This window comes from Carlito syrichta, unplaced genomic scaffold (genome assembly GCF_000164805.1).
Source record: "Carlito syrichta isolate Samal-C Ts95f unplaced genomic scaffold, Tarsius_syrichta-2.0.1 Scaffold301936, whole genome shotgun sequence".
Classification (NCBI taxonomy): Eukaryota; Metazoa; Chordata; class Mammalia; order Primates; family Tarsiidae; genus Carlito; species Carlito syrichta.
The window spans coordinates 374,459-394,133 of NW_007246032.1; the positions used below are offsets into that span (position 1 = coordinate 374,459).

Consider the following 19,675-nt stretch of genomic DNA (forward strand, 5'->3'; position numbering starts at 1 on the left):
TGCAGTCAGTAAGAAGAGCAAAATCAAGGACCTCGCAGCAACTTGGATGCAGCTGGAAACCAACATACTAAGTGAACTATCACAGAAAGTAAGAACTGAATACCTCATGTTCTCACTCTTTAATCAATTTTTTAGAAAACTTGATACCTTTCATTTTCACCCTCATACTTACCTTTAAAACTTCTAAGGCATACTAAACTTTTCCAGAAAAAAATCAATAAAAACAAATTTCCACTTCAACACAGCCTGGGTATTTTATATTTTTGTGATTACTATTTTGATTGAGATGATTTTGCATCACATTTAAATTTTATTTTTTATTTTTAAGAGAGTTTTGCTCTGTCACCCAGGCTGGAGTGCAGCAGCTATTCATAGGAACAATCACAGTGACTGCAGTCTCAAACTCCTGGGTTCAAGTGATCCTCCTACCTCAGTCTCCTGAGTAGCTGGAACTACAGGTATAAGCCACTGAGCTCAGCTAAAATAACTTTTTAAAAAATTAAAATTTTCTGCTCAAGCTAAAAAGTTTAGGGCTACTGAAAAGCAATGAAACACAAATTCTTGAAATTCCACTATCTAGTCATAAGCATTAACCTTTTGCTATATGAGCCTGGATCTTTTACAGATGTTGCCCTCCCTGCCAAACACACACTCTTACTACACTGATGGTATCTCATGGTATTTACCATGTTGCTGCTGCACAACTCAAGGACTGAGAACATTTAGGACCGACTCCCCCATTTGATTTTGTGCTTACCCTCCTTCTTCCCTTGGGGTGAGGCACTAATATAACTTTATCAGGTTCTAGTGCATGTTAACATGGTAACTGGTGGCTGGCTTAAGCAGTAGTCAGCTCAGCAACAGCTGTTGAGGGCACTTGCACATAGTGTGCTCTTTCTGGACATGTTCTTCCTCAGGCTGATGGGTATGCTGGATTGGCATTTCATCTGCAGACTTTAAAACCAATGAGCGTAGGAAAACAATCTGGGCTCAGATGGTTCATTTGAGCTTTCCAGAAGACCCAGGACTCTGCTTCTGAGTTTGGGGTCCAAGTCCAGCTAATATTAAAATGCCTTCCTTTGCCGTGGTTCTCTTTCTACCTCTTTCTCAGGAACCTCACAAGGAGGGTGATTGTGGTCTTGGGTGGGAGCCCATAATCACTGTGTTTTCTGGTTCTACCATCACCTGGGTTTTAAATACCAGTTGCTTTTTTTCACTGAACAGTATAAAATAAACATTTCTTTAGATCAATGGATTGTATTCTACATGAACAATTTTCAATGGCCATCTCTTCCCCCTTGGGTATATATATAAAATTTATATACTTAACCTCCTATTATTTTACATTTAGATTATTTCTAATTTCCTTGCTTCTGAAATAACATGTCAAGGAATATCTTTATGCATTTATCTTTGCACAATTCTCAGAAGTAGGATTGCTGGGTCCTAGACTGCTGTATTAGTTAGGAACCTTTAGATGCAAATAACACAAATCAACTCAGGCTAGAGTAAACAAAAATACGTCTCAGAGAAGAAGGAATTCAAGGGTGAATCCACAGCCAGACTTCATAAAGGCAAAAGGCAAGGAACTGAAGGGTGATCAGAAACCAAGGATGGGTCTCCCTCTTGGTCCACAGGGAGAGCAGGAGAGTCAATCTACTGCACTTGGATTTACATCCTTCTCTCTTCAGGATACAAGTCCAGGCAAAAGTAGAGTCTCTTTGGTCCAATTTCAAGTTCCCAAGAGAGAACATCTGGTTACTCTTGCTGGAGCCAGGTCAGATGTCCACCTCTGGTCTGAGTTACTGTGGCTGGGTGTACATGGAGGGGTGTCACGATATACAAACATAGCTGCCAAGTACCCATGGGAAGGGAGCAGTTAGGAAGATCATCATGAGTGGTACAGGCACCACAAAACGTCTTGACTATGTAGTTAATCACATCGTGCTAAGGCTTTTAATATGTATTCTCAAGCTGCTGACCACCAAGTGGGCATCTTCCCTCAATCTTCCCAATAGGATTATCATCTTAAAAATTATTGTTACATATTTGTGCACTCATGTTCCTAGCAGTATTTCACAATAAACAAAAGGCAGAAGCAAACCAAGTGCCACTGAGGAATGAATGGATAAACAAAGTAAGGTATTCCAATGGAATGTTATTCAGTCTCAAAAGGAAGGGGATTCTGACACATGCTACAACACAGATGAACCTTGAGGAGATTATGCTAAGTAAAATAAGCCAGTCACATAGAGACAAATATTGTATGATTCCACTTATATGAGATACCAAGAGTAGTCAAGTTCACAGACAGAAAGTAGAATGGTGGTTGCCAGAGGCTAGGGAGAGGGGTCAATGGAAGAGTTGTTGTTATTTAACCAGTACAGAGTTTCAGTTTTGCAAAATAGAAGATTTCTAGACACAGATGGTGGTGATGGTTGCACAACAATGAGAATGTTCTTACTGCCACTGAACTGTACGAGGGAGGACCCTCACCCCAAAAACCACCAGAATTATCTTTTGGAAGGCCGGCCCCTTGTAGTACACTCAGAATTTATTCCTCCGGATCAAACAGTCAACCAAAGTTTTTATCTGAAGTTTTGAGAAGATTGTGTCAAGACTTGTGGAAGAAACGTCCTGAATTGTGGCAAACAGGTGACTGGTTTTTCCACAACAATGCCCACACCGCACTGAGTGTTTAGCAGTTTTTGAGCCAAAACAGTATAACCCCCGTGCCCCACACTCCCTATTCTGTTCTAGGCCCAAGCAATTTTTTTTGTTTCCCTAGATGAAAAAATCCTCAAAGGGAAATGTTTTTGCTGATGTAGAAGAGATTGAACAAAAAATGGCAGTAGCACGAAAATGCATCAAAATCGACATGTTCAAAAACTGTTTTGAGAAGTGGAAAGGCGTCTTGATATATGTGTTGCGTCAAACGGAGAGTACTTTGAAGGTGACTGAAGTTTAAACATGTAAGAATAAATATACAATTTTTTAGAAATAAATTTTGGGCTTTTTTGGGTCCCCCCTCATATGTCTAAAAAAGGTTAAGATAATTTTATGTTATGTGTATTTCATCACAGTTAAAATTAAAAACATTTAAAAATTATCATTATAAGTCATAACATTCTTCAAAATAAATAATTCACTTTTTTTTACTTAATGCTTTTTGCTTTAAATTCTATGTTTTTCTTTGTTACTGTTGCATGTTGTTTTCTAAGTATATCACTGGCTCTCCTTTTATTTTTAAACAGTGTTATTTTGTCTTAGTTATGTTACTGGTATAGAAAATATAGCTGAACATATTATTTACCCTAATCTAAGAGTCTTCATTTTTTTAAATAGAGAATTGGACTTTAATAAATTTGCATTTCCATTATAATTGAATGCTTTTATTTTTACTGTTTTATATTATTTTGTGTTTCCTGTATCTTTTTTCTTTAACAATTTTCTTTGTTTTCTACCTTATATTTGTCTTATATTTTACTTGTTTTTTCTTTTAATGATTTAAATATAATACTCTATTTTAAATGCATTAGTGACTAAAATATATGCTTGAAGTCTTTATTTTTTTAATGTTCAAAGTTAACAGTTGATTTCACCTTCATAAAAGATATAGACATTTTCCTATCCCTTGTCCATCTACTTGGGCATTTATTAATGTAAAATTATTATTTTTAGTCTTTCAAGTATTATTGTATTTGTCCTCTGCTTTAAATTTACATTTCAAGTATTATTTGGTCTTCAGTCTGTGCTTAGCTAGTATAAATACTTTGCACTTGTATCTTTTATTTTATACGTTTTCTCTATTTTGAGTTTTGGTTCACCCCTTGTTGGGTAGTTATTCTGGACCAAGAGTTCAGATTGAGACTAAAGCAACTCTAATTTTAAACTCCTGAATCCCTACAAATAAATACCTCTTTCCTTCACATGTGAAGTCCCTAACTTTTTCTCCTTCTTTAGCCTTTATAAGAAATGCCTCTTTTTTTCCTGTAATCTAATGTCAAAAACAGAGAATTGTCTGATTTTGGTTCCTTTGAAGACAATTTTTCTCAGCCTGGATTCTAGTCAATTTCCCCTGCCCTTCATCCTTATAAGGTTGTTTTTCATTTCTCCTGGTACACAGTGAGTTCTTTTATTCTATCTACATAGGTCTTTCTTTCATTTCAGAGAAGTTTTGTTTCATTGTTTTTGTTCCATCCATTTGGCTCTTCTCTTCCTCATTGCTTTTTCTCTTCATATGAGTTCTTTGTTCACTGGATCTTATTATTTACCATTTTCTATCACTCTCATGTCTCACCCTTCTCTCTCTTAGCGCTAAGATTTTCAGCTTTGTCTTTCACATCTCTGCATTGTTTTTCCATAGTGTTGGTTCTGCTCTTTGTTGATTGTGTGCTGATGAAAATTGTGCTAAATCGCATTTCTTTTCAACCTTGCTATTTTTAAAATCTAGCTTCCCTTGTAAATAAAACTTTTAATTTGAAATAGTCACACACATATAGGAAAAGATGGAAATATAGTACAAAATATTTTTTCATGGACCATTTGAAAGTAAGTGACCAATATGATGCCCCATACTCCCAGAATATTTTAGTATCTATTTCCTATAAGCAAGCACACTCTCCCACATAACCACAAAACAGGAAATTAACAGTGATGCATTACTGCCATCAAATCCTCCCATCCCATTCAAGTTTTTCCTCTTGTCCCAATAAAGTCCTCAATAGCAAAATAATCCAGTTCAGAATCAAATGTTGAATTTTATTGTCATGTATATCTCTTTAGTCTCTGTTAGTCTGTAAAGTTCCAAAGTTTTTACTTGACCCTCACGACTTTCACACTTTTGAAGCTATCCTTCCAGTGAATTGATGGTATGTCTTGCGGTTTGGATTTGCCTGGTGTTTCCTCATAATGAGATCCAGGTTGTGTATCTTTGACCATCGCAGAACTGATGCCGAGCTCTTCTCATTGCATTCTCTCACCTGGGGTGTGACTTTAGGTTGTCCCATTACAGATGACATGGTGTATTTTCCAGTCTTCTCCACTGTAAAGTTATTCTTTTTCCCCCTGTAATTATTGTGTGAGGGGGTAGTTTTATGTATGTAAATATTCTGTTCCTTATAAAACCTTTAATTCATTTATTTATTTATATCTGTATAGATATACATGGTGTCCTGTTTGATTCACCAGGTTACCATTTGTTACTATTATTAGCGACTTTGATATTCAAATTGTCCCCAGTGTGGTCAGTGGGAGACCCTTTAAGCCAGAGTCTACATTCTTTTGACATGTCTCTATCATTCTTTGGACATTTTTAAACTTTCTGTCATAAGATGCTCCTGGCTTGTTTTCTACTTTCTCTACCCCAGCCTTGGGATCATTCATTTCTTCAGGGAGCCCTGGTCCATTTGAGTGGAAAATGCTATTTAGAAACCAAAGTCTGGCAGTGCTAAATGTGTCCATTACTGCTGAGGAATTGCTGCTTCAAAGTCCTCCCAGTGGGAAGTGTAAGGAATTTATGTATGTACATACATGCACTCATACATACTCACACACAACATACACCCATGTACTTCTATATCTCTACATATGAAAACCATGAGCTCACATTGATCCCTCCAATTCAAATCCAACACTGCTAGGCATATTCTAATTTTTGCTCTTCCCACATTTTATACTCTCTTTTCTGACAGAAAGAAACCTGCTTTCTATTGTCTTTACCATATTAACTTATTTAATCAATCTCCCATGTACTGAGTTCCTGTTTCTACTGCCACCCTCCCTCTGCACCCTACTTGAGTTCTGTCTCCCCTCCTGAGCTGATACTCCATGTGGATGTTCTCCTCCTTCTACTGGGACCCCATACCCTACACGGGTGTCCACTCATCCTGCTCAGAGCTCTGGCACCATACACCAGACCCTTCTCTGTGCAGATATCTTTCTTGCCCCGCATAAGCTCCATCTTCACATGCCAGACAGCTCCTCAGTGTGGACTCCCTCTCTACCTGACACCCTCACCTGGCCCACAATGGTCCCCATCCCCTCTTGCCCTGACAGGTATGGACCACCTACTTTGTTCATCCCATCTAACAGCTTTAGGACTGAATTGTTCAGGAAGGAAAGGGGAGAGATTCAGCTCCCCTTGCATTTATCTCTCAGCCAGATCTCTCTTTTCATATCTGTCTGCTAGTTCATTTGTTATTTGGAGTCCACGTTATCTAGACTTTTATGCTAGAAGCAGGTGTTTTCCAAAATTTACTTCTATTTCCTAAACCATATATTTTTTCAATGGTATTTTTCTTTGCAACTCAAATACCAATTTCTCATTTTTAAAAAATTCCACAGAATCTTTTCAAAGGTCTCCTTAAGATAGTTTTCCTTTCTGCTTATTGACTCTTACATAAAAATCAATTTCCTTAAGGCTGATGTTTGCCTACAGAAAGACCAACATTCTTTCCCCACCCCATTCCCACTTCCCTCTTTGTCATTCAAACTTCTTTTTCTTTAGTTCTTGTCTCAAATGCCATCTCTTAGGTTCTCCACCATTATTCTACACAAAGTAAAGTTCTCCAACTTTTTGCTTGCTATCTTAGCATCTAACTTATTTCTTCAGAGCACTTACTACAAATTGTAAAGATTTCATTTGCTTATTGTTCATTATCTCTCTCTCCTTGGAGGAAGAAAGCTCTATGGGGAGCAGACATTTCACACAGCAGGAAGCCTGACCAGTCAATAAACATGGGAAAGGATACCGGCCTCACCATTATCATACAAGTGAAACGCCGTTTCTTGCATCCACCAGATTGGTAAAAATTTACAAGTCCAATAAAACTCAGTGTTTGCAAGAATGTAGAACAATGGGAACTCTACCATAGTTGCTGGGAAGAGTATAAATGGTTATAAGAACTTTGTAAGATAAATTTGGCACTATCTAGTGAAACTGAATATATGAATACTTACAACCTCACAACTCCACCCAGGCATGTACGCAAGAGAAACTCTTGTACATGTTCACAACAAGAAGGAATATACAACTATGTCCATATGCTTAAAATAAAATAACTTAAATACTTATTAACAGCAGACTAGATGCAGTGGAGTAATGCAGCATTAAAAAATGAACTACACCCACATGCATCAACATGAATTTTGAAAACTTTTGAGTGAGGAAAGCAGGTCACAGAAGAATATTTATAGAATGATTGTCTTTATATGACAGAAAAAAACATGCAAAATTAACCAACATATATTCTTGGAGATACACACGCATGGAGTAAAATTATAAAGAAAAGCAATGCATGATTAATAAACATGCAGGATCATGGTTAACTCTAGGGTCAGTGAAGGAGAATGTGTTGAGAAAGAAACAGGGGTTCAAAGGTTTAGGTGTTCTTCTTACACTCAGTGATAGTATTCACTGTTTTCTTCTTTAAACTGCACATACATGTTCCATACACTTTCTATACATATGATCTGCTCTACAATTTATCAAGATTTCTGTGAAGCATCAGATGTGCCTCTCTCTCACTCACTTTGACCCTCACATCATGTCTTTCCCACTGGAGCCTGCTGACCTGGACACAAATAAACTGCCTCAGATTTCTTTTATTTATTTATTTATTTATTTTTATTTTTTATTTTTTTGAGTCAGAGTCTCACTCTGTCACCCAGACTGGAGTGCAGTGGCCGCTCCCGGCTACAGCAGCCTCGACCTGCTGGGCTCCGGCGATCCTTCCGCCTCAGCCTTCCAAGTAGCTGGAACTACAGGCGCGCGCTACCATGCCCAGCTAATTTTTTAAAAATTTATTTTAGAGATGAGGTCTCGTCAAGTTGCCCAGGTGGGTCTTGAACCCGTGGGCTCAGGCAATCCACTCACCTCAGCCTCCCAAAGGCGCGGGATTACAGGTTGAGCCACCGAGCCCGGCTCAGATTTCTTTTATAAGGGCACTAATCCCATTCATGAGGGCTCCAATCTATGACCTAATCACTCCCCAAAGACCCAAAGGCCTAATACTATCACCTTGGGGGTTAGGATTTTATCATACGAATTTTGGGGGGACACAAACATTCAGACCACAGTAAGGGCCTCACATCTCATCTGAGAGGCAGAAGGAATACTGCCAAGAGTATGTCCTGAAGTAAATGTTTTCGTGGGAAGACTTAGTGAGGAGAACATGGGAGCAATAATGGCCTGGAGCTGTGCTGAGTCTCCTTTACCTGGTCCTGGCACAGGTTAGGGCTCAGGAATAAGAACAAGAGACCTGGCCTAGCACCAATGTAATTTCACAGTGAGTCTGTCAACATCTAAATGTAATAAAAATAATCATGGTGATGATAACTATTAAAACTACAATTTATTGAGTACCTTTTATACTTTGTGCCTGGAGCTAATGATTCCATACAATATTTCATTGAACTCTATTAGGTTAGGTTAGGTACTTATAGTATTCCCATTTTGTGGATAACAAAACTGAGACTCATATATGACAGACAAGTTCACATAGCTTATACATGGCAAAGCTAAGATTTGAACCCAAGTCTGTGACTTTGGAGTCCATACTCTATCAGTACATGGGAAAGTCATAAGCCAAAATGACAGAGCCTTAAAGCCTGGATCCTATTAGTGGGGTGACAGGTGTACCCAACAGGAGAGGTGTGTAGACTGAGGCAGATGGAGAGGGCAGAGCTTAGACCATAGCTCCTGGGAATGGTGGCTGGAACTGATTAGGCTCTTGACATGATTGTGTCTCTCTGTCTCTTTGCTTCTCTGTTGCTACGTCTCTCCAGGTGTGGGGCTGAACACACTCAACTTTCTATAAGTGCATGCATGACGCAATAGCACTTTATAGTCACACCAGAACTGAGGGAGCCGAGCTCTGTGCCCAATTCTATCCACATCATTTTGAGCCTTCTTTTGCCCTCATTTTTTTTATTTATAAAATGAGGGTTAGAATACACTTTACTGCCTCACAGAATTCTTACAGGTCCCAAACTCCAAGCCTGACACTCTACAGGTGAAGAAACCAAGGTCTCAAGAGTGAAAGGGACCTGCACAAGGTCACACACAGCTGGCTTAAGTTGGAGTCAGACATAAAATCCAGCTTCCTTGATTTCCAGTTCAAGTATACATAATGCTCTGTAAATTGCAAACATGTGCATCATTTCATTGATGGGCACGAACTCACAGAGAACTTTCTGTAAGTTTTTCTATGCAATCGCACTATAACAAAAATGAGAAATCCCCAACTTAGGATTCTTAGAAGAAAACAGGCTGCCAATGAGGACACACCCACCCTGAATTGTTCATGTAATTCTGACTTGAAATCACTGTATCTTCATTTGTGCACTAGGATTCCATGTGAGGCTAGCTGAGGCCCTAGATTTCTTTGGAGAGGGAGAGGCTTCTAGAAGGTGCGAGGGGACAAGCTGGGGCATAGGCATATGGGCAAGCCAACCAGTGAATTGATATGAATGAGTGCACTTGGCCAGGATCAACTTCCTGAGTCTCTCTACCCTGGTAGTGTGGAAGAGGAGGAGAGCTTGCATTTATGGAATCTTGTGCTGGGAGCTCTCATACAGGCAAATATATTTAACTCTCACAACTCTGGAGACACTGAAGCTCAGAGAGTTACTCAACTCACTCAAAGTCACATGACCAATGAATGGTGGAGCCAGGAGTCAAGCCCAGCCTTGACTTGAGAGCCTGGCCCTTTCCACTAGGCTAGGCTTCCATACTGACCAGAGAAGGCTATGGCGAAGATTCCCCCTGTGGCTGCATCACGGTGGAACTTGAGCAGGACCTGGTTGGATGAACTGTGCACCGTCTTCTTGGCCATGCTCCGGCTGAAGATTCCAAGCCGTGGAACTGTCTGCTGTGGCCCATCCCTGCAAGAGGGAAAGATAGCCCTGGCATGTCACCAGTCACTGTGGCTGCCTGCTTTACCTGGTACCATCAGTGGCCTTAAGAGAGACCAGAAGTGGGTGGCTGAGACTCTTTTTGCACCAACAATTCCCTCCCAATGCCTTAAACACCTTCCTACAACCTCTCCCAACTTATTTCCTGACACAGTTGACAGAATGGGTGAAAGTCACACTGGTTTCTTATTCACCTGCTTATTCACCAGCCCAGTGGGCTCCTGGGGCAATTCAGGCACTACAGAGCAAGGCTAAGGGTCTTACTGTGGGTCCTCTCAGTGTGGGGCAACAACAGGACATGGCTGCACAACTGTATAGGAATTCCCTGATGCTATCTGTGCCAGCCCTACTTCCTTGTTCCTCCAGAAAAGAGATAGATCCATGCTGCCTCTGGGGGTAAAGGATTTCTTTCTTGGAAGCTTCTCTAGTCCCTCCCATCTCTTCTTAGACATTGCTTGGAAATCAAGCTGGAAATTAACCTGGGGCAAGCCGGTTATGGTTATCCAGCCTTGAAAATTTTGGAAGAGAATTCCACTATCCCCTGATTATTCCCAGAATGGCAGTAACCTCCATCTAAAGGAATTTTAAAATTATATCTTTGTCCAAAGATCCAGTGATTTGGGAAAAAACTGTCTGGGAAATTGCACTTACATATTAATTATTTTCTCATTTAAAAGTTAACTCAAATTATAATATATATAACTGTACAACTCAGACTGAGCTATCCAATTCTGTAACAACTAGCTACATGTGGCTGTTTACATTTAAATAAATGTAGATAAAATACAATATAAAAAGCAGCTCTTTGGTCACTAGTCACAGGCAAGTGCTCCATAGCCACATGTAGCCAGTGGCTTCCACATTGGACAGCACAGATAGAACTCATTTCCATCATGCAGAAAGTTCTGTTGGACAGCACTGCTCAGCACAGGATGACCAATGGGACTTCACAAAACTCCATCTCAAACCTCTTCCATTTATCTCTCAGGGACATGTCAAATGTTGGTTTGAACTCCGGAAGTACTGAGAAAAGTCTGTATATAATGCCCACTTTCACTCACACACCCATTGGTTCTTTCCTGGGCCCAGGAGAAGCGCAGGCTGGGAGCTGCCTTCCCATTCCTCTACCTTCAAGAAGTCATAACGACCAGTTGAAGCCGAGCCTTATTCCACTATGTTAACTTTAAACCCAGGAAGCTGACAGCTGTTTAAAACCACTCAGTTCTTGGTTCTCTGAAACAATAGTTAACCGGTGGGAAACCCAGTGTAGAGCCCCGATAATGCTCCTTTCTAACTGGCCCTCGACATGACACCTGGCCCTACCAGACGGTGATGAGGTCTCCAGATGGCTCTGTCTGCAGCAGGCTGAGGTTGAGGCGGATTCCATGGCCAATGGGTACGGTGATCAGCCAGACACAGTCCTGGGAGCTGGAGTAAGGGCTGGGGTACCCCGGGGAGTACACAGTGCCATTGGAAGAGGTGATGTTTCCACCACAGGGGACTGTCAGGGAGGGAACACAAACACACAGATGAGTGCTAAGCTCACCACCCACCTGAGAATTCAGATGCCTTCCCAACAAACTCCCAGCTCCCAGTACAAATCCCCCATCAAGGGGTTCGGGTGGGATGGGGGAGAGGTGCCTGGGTTGAGGATGGGTGCACCTGACTCTACCCACCAGTCCCTATACACCACACCCCTCTGGCTCTTAGTCTTTACTGCAGGCCTCTGTGGGCCTGCCTCAGCCTCCCTCTCTCTATTTCTCATGAAAGAGGCCTACCAAAAAGGAAGGATGCACTGAAGCTATCCCCCTGCCTTCCCCAGGAGTGGGAAGGGGAAGATGTTAGGGTCAGGGCTGCAGTGCCTTTGCCACAAAGAGCTCAGAAATTAGGCAAATATCTCGTTCTTTCTCTTGGATTTGCTCTTCCTAGAGCGGTACTTTTCATCTAGACTTCGAGTTGAGGTTTCTTGTGGTAAGTCTGAGGTTGGGTTCAAATCACGGCTAAACCATTGATTGACAGATGCCCTTAGACAAATAGGTTAGTCTCTCTGAGTCTTCATTTCCTTACCTGTAAAACGGGACTAAGAATACCTCCCTTGTAGGATTGTGGTGGTGATGGGGTGAAATGAAACACGTAAAGTGTTCAGTCCAGGTTCCTGTTCACAGAGGGGTCATGCGCTACATAGATATGATTCTCTCTCCTTATCTCCCTACTTCCCAAAACAACATCCATTTTAGACTCACTCTGATTGAGGATTCAGGCATGGGGGTGAAGAGGTCTTATAGGCTCCAAGGTGTTCAGACTCAATCACCAGAGAGGAGAATAAACAGGGATGCTGGACCAAAAAAAGCCCTGACACCCTGGTGCAAAATAATGAGCGGTTTAGGCTGACATGGGGCATCAAGCAGATGTCTGGATGGTGCAGACTGGGCTGAGTAGAAATAATCCCAGCTGCCTCCAAGCAGAGGGCAGGGTTCTTGTAAATGCAAATATATCCTGAAAGTGGTGCACAGGGATACACCATCCCTCCACAGGTACTGAGAATCTCCTCAGTGCCAGGCACAGCCTGGAGAGACAGAAGGAAGCAGGACACTCCAGTTCTGTCCCATGATACACACACTGCTGGGTCACAGCCAAGTACACCAGCATCTACAGCACAGACTGGGGTGTGCCATCATTGTGGAGTGCACAGGGACATTTGGGAGAGCTCCTCCTCTGGTCCTGTGATAGTAGTGAAGGATTCCTGGTAGAATTCACATTTAGACTCAGACCTAAGGGATGACAAGAGATAAATGGGCAAATTAAGAGAAAGGAATGTCATATGAAGAAGGAACACTACATGAAGATGGAACACGATGTGCCAAGAACCTGAAGCAAGAAAATGCGGCACACTGGACAAATGGGGAATATTTCAGCTCAGCTGGAACATAAAATCTGTGAGCCCTGAGCGATGTGGCGTGTGACAGTAGGGATTCTGGAATTTACCCCAAGGGAGATGGGGATGCCTGGCTGGCTGCTGAGCAGGCGAACATCATGTTGATGGCTTCCCCGGACCATCCTCACTACCTTGTAAAGAATGAATGGAGGAGAGTAAAGACTCAAAGTTGGTTCCATGAGGAGTGGAGTTGGAGCAGTGAGCCTCCTTTAAGTGGTGGTCCAGATTCAGGTACAGGCAGTGGACAGAAAGAAGTAGATGCCACTTGAAGGATAACTATGACGTAGAAAGCAGGACTTGGTGAATATGGGAGAGAAGCAAAAGGGATGGTGCCCAAAGTAAAGACTGAGGACCAGGTGACTAGGATATCACTAAATGGGGATTTCAGTCCAACAGCAGAGAGACGATGAGTTCAAGTTTAAATATTTCAGGACTTAGCTGCTTCTGGAATAAGTGAAGATATTTAGTAAGCAATTGGATATGCTGGTGTGGATTTCAGTAAAGACACAAAGGTTGCAGATACAGATGGCATTTAGGGACGTGGAAGTGAATAGAAAAAGAAGAGAAGAGACTTGAGAAAAAACTCCAAAGAACAACAACATTTAAGGGGCAAAGGGAAAGTTGACCAAAAAGTAGCACAGGCAGAAAGGTATTTGAAAAAGCAAGAGAATACAGCCAGAGAAGTCAAGAGAAGGCTTCTCAGGAGGGAGAAGGGCTTCTGGCTCAAGATGGCAGACAAAGAAGGCATTGCTCTTTTCTCTCTCCTGTGATGCCATAAAAAGACACTACGAGTGAGAAGGGAATAAGGGGTTAAAGTCCACAATGAAGCTTGTCGCCTGGCACATTATTAGCCAACAATTCTAAAATGATCAACTGGTTATGCACAGGATATTTCTGAACATCTGAAAGACTGAGGCTGTAATAGTTTTACAAATTACAGTTTTCTATTCTAGTGTCAGAATAGCTCAGTTTTGTAAACAAGGTCTCTTTTCCTGTGGAGAGTTAATACTGAGAGTTTACATCTGTGCATGAGCCATCTGTGGAATTCTCCAGCTCTTATGAAATACAGATAAGTCCCATTTTACCAAGGAAGAAACTGAAGCTGAGAGAGGAGACATGGTTAAAGATGGAGCTGGGGGTGATCTGATCCCAGAGCTGGGACACTCTTTCTTGAGTTACTGTTCTTGCCAAACCTTCTCATTTCGTGACAAATTCCTGCCTCTCCTCCAGGAAAATTCTGGGCTGCCAGAATGAAAAAGGAAGAGAAATGGTACTGAAGTGTGCAGGTGAGAGTGGAGGCAGCACAACCTTTCGGTCATCCTCCATCCCAGTTCTGGTTAAGGAAGAAGACCCAAGAAAGTGCCACCTTCAGCTTGCTGATATTATCAACTCAGCTCTCTCCAGACATATGTAGGAGGAAGGGTACAATGAGGGTGGGTGAAGAGAGGGGCAAGAGAGATCTTAGAAATAGTCTTCATTCTCTTCTCCCTTTGGGAAGATGCCTTGATGAGCTCTATCTCTCTACCTCCCAGCACATCACTGGGCTCCTACTCCCTCATGTGGAACTTTCCCTTCCAATTAAGGCATCTATCCCCTTAGGGTGAATTCTCCCAAGGGCTGGGTACATCTTCCCCTTGGCTGTGGCCCACATCTCCCTCAGGTCCTCCTTAGTGTTAGCCCAGAGGTCTGTCACCAGGGGCCTCTCTCTGATGAGGCTGGGTCACACCCACATGAAACTAAGATGGGCCATGGTTTGCTTGGACCTCCAGAATTGGTGATCCCATGGAGTAGGCTCATGGGAGGTAGTCTGCTCTGGACCCATCTTTATGACCACCCCAAGAAGAATCCAAGGATGAGGGAGGGACATACCTTCACACCTGGGCAGAGGGTGGTCCCAGTTCCGGTTGGTGCCATGTTGACATGTGAGGACAGGGTGGCCAATCAGTTGATACCCTGGGAGGCACTCAAAAGTCACTGATTGTCCCACGTTGTAGCCAGCTCCCCTCACAATGCCATTGGCAAAGGGCTCTGGGTCTGGGCATTCTTGAAGCTCATAGGCTGGAAAAGATGGAAGAAAGAAAAGGTCACCTCATTCTCTCTGGGATGTCTTTCTCAACCAGAATATAGGAGCAGCAGAGAGTTAGCACTTGGTGAAGCACCAAGACTTGGGCACAGATGGACCTTTGTCATTTACTAGTTGCTAGCTTCTCTATGCCTCGGTTTCTTTATATTTATAAAAAAGGTTACTGTGGAGTCTAAGTAAGATAATATATGCATAATTCTTTGCACAGTACTGCACATGGTGAGCTCTCAATAAACAGCATCTGTTATTAGCATTTCTATAGGGAAAGGAGGCTCAAGGAAGACATTGCTAGAAAGAACCACTGTTCACTGAGCACCACGGGGAGCCACGCTTTGGCTTAATTTCTTTCATGTCGCTCATCTCATTGAGGCTTCACAGCAAGAATCAAGATCCCAGACAGAGGAAGCAGTGAAGAGAGGCTTTGAGCAGACTCCTTCCAACTCGGAGAGACCAGAGCCCATTAGGAAGGAAGAAGTCTGGTGGGAGCAAGCCAAATCTGTGGCAAGGAGAGAAACTTTTCAGAGGGAGTAGCTGGGCTAGAGGAATGTGTGACTGTCATAAAGCAAGTCCCTCCAAGGAGCAGGGAAGCTGCTTCCAAGAGAGTGGGTGGGCCCTACTCAACAAGAGATGCCTTTATGGAAGTGGCTGAGGCTGGGCCATCAGGGAGAGGCCGCTGAGGGATTCGCTGAGCAAAGCTTTCAGTTAATTGGGTCCACAGGATGCAGAACAGTCTTCGTGGCTGTAATTGGGCCCACCTTGCAAAGGAAATTGGCAGTGGGAGGAGATGGAACGTTCCTACAGTGGAAACTCTCAGTGGAAGTAGATGAGACTGAACGGATGCTCCATGGAAGTAGTGGAAACCAAATGAACGCTCTGTGGCAGTGGGTGCACTTATCAAGCATAACAAGAATATGAATAATGATGATGTTGAAGCCGACATTTCCTAAACACTCACTCAGTGGCTACGTTAGTATCTCCATGCAATATCGCACAGGTATGTCTCAGTGGGAGGAAGTGGGAAATCACTGAGGTACTTGGATGTGTCTATAACTGAGCAGCCACATAGAAGGGTGTGATGGTCAGTCAAAGGAGAGGTTTGGCCCTTTCTGCAGAGGGGATTTGGGTGCTTTGATAACAAAAGTCTAATTGGAAGCAGTGAGCCTTTTGCCCAGGGAGGTGACCGAATGGGATGGATTGGGCCTTTCAAGAAAGCCCCAGCAGGAGCCATGTGGACCCAAAGATGGTGACTGGCCTAAGGGGAGTGGCTGCATGTTAGAAGCCAGGAGCAGCCTTGGTGAGAGGAGCTGGATCTCTCTGACAGGAATTGTCTCAAGTGGAGGGATCTAGGCTTTTCAAAAAGAAACTATAAGGAGTATACCTCTCCTTTCAAGAGTACCTAGATACTGAGAAAAATCTTGGCATCTGTTACCCTGGAGAAGCTTCATAGAGAGAAGTTGGCTTACAAGGCAGAGATGAACCCTAAAAGGAGGAAGCATCAACTTTGCCAAAGAAGGACTCCTTAAGGACAGCAGATGGGTATGCCCCAGTCAGACATATTTTGCTACAGTGGGGACACACTGTCAAAGAAAGTGCTGTAGTCAGACAGACACAATATCAAACAAAATGCTATCATTTAAAACATTAATAATGATGATGATGCCTAACATTTTGGAACAATTATATATCCTAGTCAGTTTGCCAAGTTCTTTATAAACAACGCTTCTGGAAGTTGCAGTAGCTAAGTTAAGTATGTCAGACTGGGATGCCTGGGTAGGAATAGTCTTAGCCCTTTGTACCTCAGATGTGACCTTACTGGGAGAGAGCATCTTTGCTGATATTACTGAAATTAAAATGAGATCATTAGGGTGGGCCTTAATCCAATATGACTGACATATTTATTTAAAGCAGAAATTTGGAGACAGATATGCAGGGAGAACACCAAGTGAAGATGAAGCCAGAAATGGAGTGATGCCTCTATAGGCCAAGGACTGCCAAAGACTGCCAGCCAACCACCAGAAGCTGGGGAGAGTCCTGGAATAGATTCTCCCTCACAGCCCTCAGAAGAAACCAACCCTGCTGACACCTTGATCTTGGACTTCCAGTCCCAGAGCTGTTAGACAATAAATTCCTGTTGTTTAAGCTACCTGGTTTGCGGAACTTTGACTTTCTATGATGGGTGCTATGATCTGAATATTTGTGTTACCTCAAATTCATGTGTTGAAACCTAATCCCCAGTGTCAGGTTATTTGGGGCTGGGGCCTTTGGCGGTCTGCCCTCGTGAATGGGATTAGAGTGATTATTAAAGAGGCCTGAGAGAGGACCTTTGTCCCTTCCACCTTGTGGGGACACACAGGGAAAACAAGCCATCTATGAACCAGAAAGCAGGCCTCACCAGACATGGAATCTGTCAGTCCTTGTTGTTGTTTATAAGCCACCAGGTTTATGGTATTTTGTTAAAGCAACCTGAGTTAACCAACACAATGTGCTCACAAAACCATCTATAATGTTTTAATATTTTTACAAGTATGAATTGGTATTGGGGAGAAAAATCTTAAAATATTTTTAGAAATTCAGGGGGAGAATCTGGGAAAGGGGTTAGAACAAATGGTTCAGTCAGTCACAGTAGAATCATCCAAGGCAGAAGTTGGGCCCACCACACAGGGGACGCCTGAGTCAGAGTGGATGGAGCTCTTTCCAGGGAAAGCACCAGGAAGAGTATGACCTGTCGCAGGATTCCACCTCAGGAAGGCAGAGTGCAGTAAGTGTGGACGAGCCTCACACAGGAAAACCTTGTCTCTTTGTGCAAGGTGTAGTGGGAGCTCTTAGGACTGTTACTGAAATCCTCCATCCTCACAGAGGACGAGATTTGCTGAGAGTAATTGGGCCTGACATGCAGGAAAGGACTGAGAGGGAGGAATTCAGTTTATCAAGCCTGAGGGGAAGTGGCTGACTGGATGCTCAGGGGCGCCTGAGAAGAAACAGACGGGCCACTTGCCCAGGAAAGCTGTTGGCTGTCAGGTCTGGATGGAGGGGGATCTTCAGAGGATACTTCTGGGTCTGCCACTCTGGAAAAGGCCATGGAAGAACTTAGGCTATCAAAAGGGGTTAGAGAGCTTTAGGGGCCAGAAAGATCTGCTACCATAGGGAAGTAGACGGGCCTGCTGCCTCACCTCCACATGGAAGGCTGGGAAGATGGGTGGGTGGGGCAAGAGATGGGGATGGACAGAGGAGCAAACATGGCCCTTCTGGTCCTCACCCTGATACTCCAGCTTGAATCCTGGCCGGTTCTGGGAGTGGTCGCTGTGGAAATACAAGGTGGTCTCGTGGGATGTGGAGAGCAGGGAGCTCGGAAGCTCGCCTCCACTGAATCTCCCCATCATGCGGCTGGTCTCGTAGGGCCCATTCCGGATTTCGATGAAGTCATGGTTGGGCTCGGTGGAGAAGTTCAGAAACTGGATGTGTGCTCCTGGGAGCAAGATAGAGGCAGACAGTGCTCAAAACAACACAATCCCACTTCAAGTGTGCCACCTCAGGGAAGTGTCTCCTACCAGTGCTGACTTCCCACCCACCCACTGCACCTAGAACATGCTTTAGGATTTGCTGGTCCAACAAAGTCTCTTGTCTTCAGACAGGGTTGATCTTAAACATATATTATTCATTCAAAAGTAAAGGCATCAGTCATTTCAAAGCTTCATTCTTGTCCATTTCATTTTACTGAAAACAAAGGTCAGGGCTAGCACTTGTTTTAATTTGTGATTCACCTGTCTAGTATTGGAATAAAGATAGTTTTGCTAAAATAAATTTTTTACTTAAAAATCACACCCCCATACTTAATCAAAAGACATGACCTTCAGTACTGCTATTTTCTAGAACCTTTAAAATAATTCAGAAATATATGACTTAGAAGTATACATTGTCCCCTCTGTTCCATTAAAAGGCCAAATAAGGTTTTACATGATGGGATCTTAGTGGGTAATTGAGATCTCCTAGTAATCTAACAGGCTAAATGAGTCTAATTAGGCCCTTAATGTACATATTAATATACTCTTTTGAGAACAGAGGTGGGAACATTAATATTGTTTACTGATATGATTTTTTAAAATTAGATTACTATGACAAATGCTATTGAAGACGTATATTTATTGAGCATAGGAAAATGCCTACAGTGTATTATTAATTATGAAAAATCAGATTGTAAAATAGTATGTAGTATATAATTTTAATTGTTGCATTCCAAAAAACATTGAAGAATACTCATTCATTTGCTATCAGTATTTCCTGAGCATGTGCCCTACATCAGGGCTGTGCTGGGCATCACATGAATAGACAGGTCAAAAAGGTCCTTGTCTTCACGAGACTTACATTCTAACGTGGAGGACTAAGCAGGAAGTTATAATCTCTGCATGATGGGACTATAGGTGGGTTTTCATTTAAAAATTTTTCTCATCTGTACTTTCTAATTAGCTCAAAATGTGCACAGATATGTATAATTCTTTTGTATCTGGTTATTTATTGAAGAAAAGATTTGACACTTAATGTTGAAGAACTTTCATCTCCTGACCCATTCCGTTCTTCTCCTTCCCTCCACAGAAGCAATCATGATCATGAATCTGTAGGATATCCTTCCAGTTCACCTTTTTGGATTCTTGAATATATATGTGGGTGTATGTGTTTTAAATGGTATTACACTATACGTACACTCTTTTAAAACACAATATTTTGGTTTTCAAGGTCTATCCATG

At 42.4% G+C, this 19,675-nt stretch overlaps 1 protein-coding gene across 1 annotated transcript in view; it reads right to left on the bottom strand.

The window, feature by feature from the left end:
- CSMD2 (CUB and Sushi multiple domains 2) overlaps positions 1–19,675 on the bottom strand; it is a 169,832-nt gene that overhangs the window by 79,574 nt on the left and 70,583 nt on the right. The window contains exons 17-20 of the mRNA XM_008055741.2: positions 18,190–18,399; positions 14,720–14,908; positions 11,239–11,416; positions 9,740–9,885 (exon numbers count right to left, since the gene is read on the bottom strand). Coding sequence (XP_008053932.1) covers positions 9,740–9,885; positions 11,239–11,416; positions 14,720–14,908; positions 18,190–18,399 — 723 coding nt within the window. The remainder of the gene's footprint in view (positions 1–9,739; positions 9,886–11,238; positions 11,417–14,719; positions 14,909–18,189; positions 18,400–19,675) is intronic.